The sequence below is a fragment of the Theropithecus gelada genome, chromosome 14 (genome assembly GCF_003255815.1).
Source record: "Theropithecus gelada isolate Dixy chromosome 14, Tgel_1.0, whole genome shotgun sequence".
NCBI lineage: Eukaryota > Metazoa > Chordata > Mammalia > Primates > Cercopithecidae > Theropithecus > Theropithecus gelada.
In genome coordinates this window covers 46987817-46993812 of record NC_037682.1, presented here as the reverse complement: position 1 = coordinate 46993812, position 5996 = coordinate 46987817, and the positions used below count along the sequence as shown (strand labels likewise).

The window sequence follows — 5996 nt, the reverse complement described above, 5'->3', positions numbered from 1 at the left end:
GCCCAGGTTGGAGTGCAGTGGCCGGATCTCAGCTCACTGCAAGCCCCGCCTCCCGGGTTCACACCATTCTCCTGCCTCAGCCTCCCAAGTAGCTGGGACTACAGGCGCCCGCCACCTCGCCCGGCTAATTTGTTTTTTGTATTTTAGTAGAGACGGGGTTTCACCGTGTTAGCCAGGATGGTCTCGATCTCCTGACCTCGTGATCCGCCCGTCTCGGCCTCCCAAAGTGCTGGGATTACAGGCTTGAGCCACCGCGCCCGGCCCTGTTTTTATATTTCTAAAGCAAATGTATTTCTTCTTTTGGCCAAACTATTTCCATAAGTATCACATCAATCGAAAGTTTTAGGTCAGTTTACCAGAATACCTTTTACTTTGGTAATCATTTTGGTATGTTTTATTTTCTTAAATTCTCTTAAGGGAACCTACAAATGCTTTGTTTCACCAAAAAGCTTTGAATGAGAGGTTAAATTAATCCCTAGAAAACACAATATGTATTAATATTACGGTATCTTTTCCTATCCTTCTAAAAAAAAATGTCCCTTATCCCCATATATTTTCAGCTATAGGGGCCAGGAGACCAGTCTCCAATAAATGCAGGGATCTAACTGGTCTGGAGGCACATCCGTACGCCTCACCCACTAAGGAATCTGTGTTAACCAATAGTGGTTTCCAAGTGTTATGGAGCAGTCCATCTACCTCCTGTAGGGATGTCACAGTGTTGGTCTTTTATCTACCCAGTGACTAATAATTGTACCACAGAGAATGGTAGTTCTTTCTTTTTCTCTTTCTTTCTTTCTTTCTTTTTTTTTTTTTTGAGACAGGGTCTGGCTCTGTCATCCAGGCTACAGTGTAGTGGCTTGATCTTGGCTTACTGCAACCTCTGACTTCCAGGCTCAAGCCATCTTCACACCTCAGCCTCCTGAGTAGCTGGGAATATAGGTGCATGCCACCATGCCTGGCCACTTTTTGTATTTTTGGTAGTGGTGGGGTTTCACCATGTTGCCCAGGCTGGTCTTAAACTCCTGAGCTAAACCAATCTGCCCACCTCGGCCTCCCAAAGTGTTGGGATTACAGGTGTGAGCCACTGCGCTCGGGCAGTTCCTTTTTAATTTGAGACACTTGCTTTAAGGGAACAAGGATTAAGATCACATTTCCCATTGAAATCCTGTGTGATTTGAATACCAAATATTCCAATGTGTTTCAGATCAGCACTTATCACTATTGGTCCTCTCAACTCTGCAGTATCTAAAATTAAATTATTTACCTCTTGATCATTTCGCAGAGGATCTATAATTATAAACAATCTTCAGGGTGCTGCTAATATTTATCTAAAAACTACTCAGCTCTTTTTACACAACAGCCTCTGATTTGCTAGTAACCAATTGCAGAGGAATTACATCATGATTTAATAGGATGTCCTTACTGGTTCCCAAGAGGGCATTTGGTTTACAATGTGTATCAGTTTTTGTCTTAAAGTACCAGCCTTGAAACTATTTCTTCTGTTTGCTCCCTTTACCTTTCTTTTACAACAGCAGTTTTATTTTCATCAAGATGGTTAATAACAACTAAAGGATTATGTTTTTAGCCATTCTCAACTTTCTTCTCTTTCTCTATCCATTTTGTTAATACCTGAGAGGATAAATCTGTTATCCAGATTCAACTGGTGAGATTTGTCCCCAGTTATCTACTGTAGAGCTTTCTTTACTTCAACTCATAGACAGTATGCTGTCAGTCAGGTGCCAGGCAGATCCTCTTTCCCTTTCCTTTTACTTACCTCCAGAGTCTTGGCCATATAGAATTGAGGGTCTAAAAGTACTTTTGTCATCAAAAGTATTGCATGGCCTCTGATAGTGGCCCTGATTTTGGACTGATAGTCAAATCATAGGACACTATTGTAGGAACAGTCCAGGCCCAACCTCCTGTGCTCAGGTGTGTGTATGTGTGTGTGTGTGTGTGTGTGTATATATATATATATATATACACATGTGTGTGTATATATATATATATATATACACGTATATATATATATATAAGTCTCAGCTTCCCGAGTAGCTGAAACTACAGGCACGTGCCACCACACCCAGCTAATTTTTGTATGTTATACAACATAGCTAATGTTTCGCTATGTTGGCCATACACCATCTGTGTGTGTCTGTGTGTGTGTGTGTGTGTGTGTATATATATATATATAAAATCAGCGTTATCTTTGGCAACCAAGTGTGTTATGTGCATTCCTGGCGCTTTAAAACTGGGTAGTTGTAAGACTTCGTCATATGAATGATATGCTGTGCAGTATATCGTTAGGGTTAGGGTTAGGGTTAGGGTTAGGGTTAGGGTTAGGGTGCTTTTTGTCCTGTAGCCTTTCTAAAAGTTAAATAAACTTAGTGCTAAATTAAACCCTCTTTGTCCAGTGAATTTGACTGTCAATCCAAACCTGAGGCCACTATTTGTAGCAATGCAAATATATAATAAATATTAATTGTAGAAAATAAGAAAATGCAGATAGGCATAAAGAAGACTCACCTGTAAGGCTGTCTTGTAAAAATAAACACTATTAATAACTTGGTGGCTTGATGCAACTCTAAAGTTTGTATAAAAATTTATATTTTTTACAAGCCAGAGATAAGAAAGTGCATAATGTTTAGTATTGTGGTATTTTCCTTTGAAAATGTATCATATTTTCCATATTCACTTATTATTCATTTAGTGATATATTTTTAGGAAAGATATATACACACAACTTACAACTATATAAATTTACATTGGCAAACTAGTAACAATTTTTTTTTTTTGTACAGAGTCTCACTCTGTCACCCAGGCTGGAGTGCAATGGTATAGTCTAGGCTCACTGCAACCTCTGCCCCCCAGGTTCAAGTGATTCTCCTGCCTCAGCTTCCCGAGTAGCTGAGACTACAGGCACGTGCCACCACACCCAGCTAATTTTTGTATTTTTAGTAGAGATGGGGTTTCGCTGTGTTGGCCAGCATTGGCCAGGCTGGTCTTAAACTTCTGACCTCATGATCCGCCCACCTCGGCCTCCCATAGTGCTGGGATTGCAGGTGTGAGCCACTGACCCTGGCCACTAGTAACAATTTTAAACAGTTCAAGAGATTTATATGGTAACTTTCAAGGTGATTAGTTTCTATGTTGCATATCTAAGCAACAATACAAAAAATATTAAAAGCTAGTTTCATCTTGAGTGGCGCTTTTGTCCTACTATTCTGCCTTTATGATAAAAAAAAAAAGGGTGAATTAATTTTTACTTAAAGTAAGTAGGCTGGGCACGGTGGCTCACGCCTGTAATACCAGCACTCCGGGAAACCGAGGCGGGCAGATTGCTTGAGCTCAGAAGTTCAAGACCAGCCTGGGCAACATGGCAAAACCCCGTATCTACAAAGAACACAAAAATTAGCCAGGCATGGTGGCTCATGCCCGTGCTCCCAAGTAGCTACTTGGGAAGCTGAGGAGGGAGGATCGCATGAGCCCAGGAGGCAGAGGTTGCAGTGAGCCATGATCACACACCACTGCCCTCCAGCCTGGGCAAGGAAGCAAGACCCTGTCTATAATAATAATAATAATGATAATCAATTAAAAAGTAAATTAAAGTATGTAGTGAAGTTTTATGAGACCAGTACAGAAAGTTTTGTTGCCTGTTTATAAATTCTGTAAGAAATCTATGAGAAAATTTTAATACAATTGTATTGACATGTAGATTACTTCAAAATGGATGCTTGAAGAATATTATGTTTTCTCTGGGTTGACTTATTATGAATTTGATTTTCTTACTTTCTACAACTGTAGTGCCTATGAGATTATCAAGCTGAAGGGGTATACCTCTTGGGCTATTGGACTGTCTGTGATGGATCTGGTAGGATCCATTTTGAAAAATCTTAGGAGAGTGCACCCGGTTTCCACCATGGTTAAGGTAGGCTTAAATTAAATCTTCATTTATCATTCTTTCCTTTAATATTTATTGAGTCACTACTATATGCCAGGCAGTGTACAAGATGTTGAGGATATAATAGTGAATAAAAAATACAGAGAACTTGACCCCAGGTCAGGTCAAAAAAATACAGATACCTTGACCTAAGGAAGGGAATCCTGAAAGAGAACCAGGTTTGAAGATCACGTTTACAGTTTTGGACACAGTTTTGAGCCCTGGCATGTAAACAGTGTGAAGCCAACTCAGACTAGCTTATGCAAAAAGAAAATTTATTGACTTATGTAACTGAAATGCCAAGGAGGCCTGATTCTGGTACTCAAACTATATTATGAGAGCTGTCTTTTCTCTCCATTCTCTTGGCTCATCTTTTTCCTCTATTGGCTTCCAACTCATGCAAACTTTTTCCATGGGGCAACAAAGACGGCTCCCAGTAGCTGCAGGCTTAGATCCTATAATACCTCTGGCTGAGAACCACTGGAGTAGACTGAGGAAATTAAGACAAGTTAATAGCTATTTTTAGGAATTTGGCTGTGAAGATAAGGCAAATCAGGGCAAGAAGTTTGTTTGTTTTTTATACAGATAAGATGCTTGGCCGGGCGCGGTGGCTCAAGCCTGTAATCCCAGCACTTTGGGAGGCCGAGATGGGCGGATCACGAGGTCAGGAGATCGAGACCATCCTGGCGAACACAGTGAAACCCCGTCTCTACTAAGAAATACAAAAAATAGCCGGGCGAGATGGCGGGCGCCTGTAGTCCCAGCTACTCGGGAGGCTGAGGCCGGAGAATGGCGTGAACCCGGGAGGCGGAGCTTGCAGTGAGCTGAGATCCGGCCACTGCACTCCAGCCTGGGCGACAGAGCGAGACTCCGTCTCAACAAAAAAAAAAAAAAAAAAAAAAAAAAAAAAAAAAAAAAAAAAAAAGATGCTTATAGTAAAGATCAAATACCAAGGGAGAAGCTGGAGACAGAAGTGGTAAGCAGAGGGGAATGGAGTCCAGAGCATAGGTGTAGGCATTACCCCTAAAAGGAGGAGGGGCAGGAGTTAACAGAGGGAATGTGTACTGCTGCATGTAGATTTGTATATTTGACATTGGAAGCATCTGATGACTTCTCTATTTTTTTTTTTGAGATGGAGTCTCGCTCTGTTGCCCAGGCTGGAGTGCAGTGGCGAGCTCTTGGCTCACTGCAAGTTCTACCTCCCGGGTTCATGCCATTCTCCTGCCTCAGCCTCCTGAGTATCTGGGACTACAGGCACCTGCCACCACACCCGGCTAATTTTTTTTTTTTTTTTTTTTTTTGAGACGGAGTCTCGCTCTGTCGCCCAGGCTGGAGTGCAGTGGCCGGATCTCAGCTCACTGCAAGTTCCACCTTCCGGGTTCACGCCGTTCTCCTGCCTCAGCCTCCCAATTAGCTGGGACTACAGGCGCCCGCCACCTCGCCCGGCTAGTTTTTTGTATTTTTTTTTTTTTTTAGTAGAGATGGGGTTTCACCGTGTTAGCCAGGATGGTCTTGATCTCCTGACCTCGTGACCTGCCTGCCTTAGCCTCCCAAAGTGCTGGGATTACAGGCTTGAGCCACCGCAGCTGGCTGATTTCTCTATTTTAGTGAAAGGAGTAGGATAACAGGAGTGGGAGCAGAAGGTGTTTCATAAGCAAAAAAAGTCTAGAAACTGGAGAGAGAATTTTGGTTGGATTATTCATATGTATATTGAAGTTAACAAGGATAATGGCAAAATTGAGATAGACAGGGAAGACTGTGAGCCACGTGTCAGTCTGTGAATGAGATGGAATAACTAGGAGGTTAGTCATTACAAAGGGAGGAAGAGCTGAATTAGATGATGCCGAGACCAGCTCGGTTGGGGAGATCCTAACCCAGCAGCACTAGAGGAATTAAAAACACACATACAGAAATATAGAGGTGTGAAGTGGGAAATCAGGGGTCTCACAACCTTCAGAGCTGAGAGCCCTGAACAGAGATTTACCCATGTATTTATTAACAGCAAGCCAGTCATTAGCATTCTTTTTTTTTTTTTTTTTTTTTTTTTTTTGGGGGGGGG

The 5996-nt window shown here is 41.9% G+C and overlaps 1 protein-coding gene across 6 annotated transcripts in view; it reads left to right on the top strand.

The window, feature by feature from the left end:
* LDHC (lactate dehydrogenase C) overlaps window positions 1–5996 on the top strand; it is a 49994-nt gene that overhangs the window by 33802 nt on the left and 10196 nt on the right. For 5 of the 6 annotated variants that reach the window (XM_025356711.1, XM_025356714.1, XM_025356713.1 and 2 more), the window contains one exon: window positions 3802–3925. The exons of the other annotated variant lie outside the window; for it this stretch is intronic. In XM_025356711.1, coding sequence (XP_025212496.1) covers window positions 3802–3925 — 124 coding nt within the window. The remainder of the gene's footprint in view (window positions 1–3801; window positions 3926–5996) is intronic. 6 annotated transcript variants of the gene reach the window in all.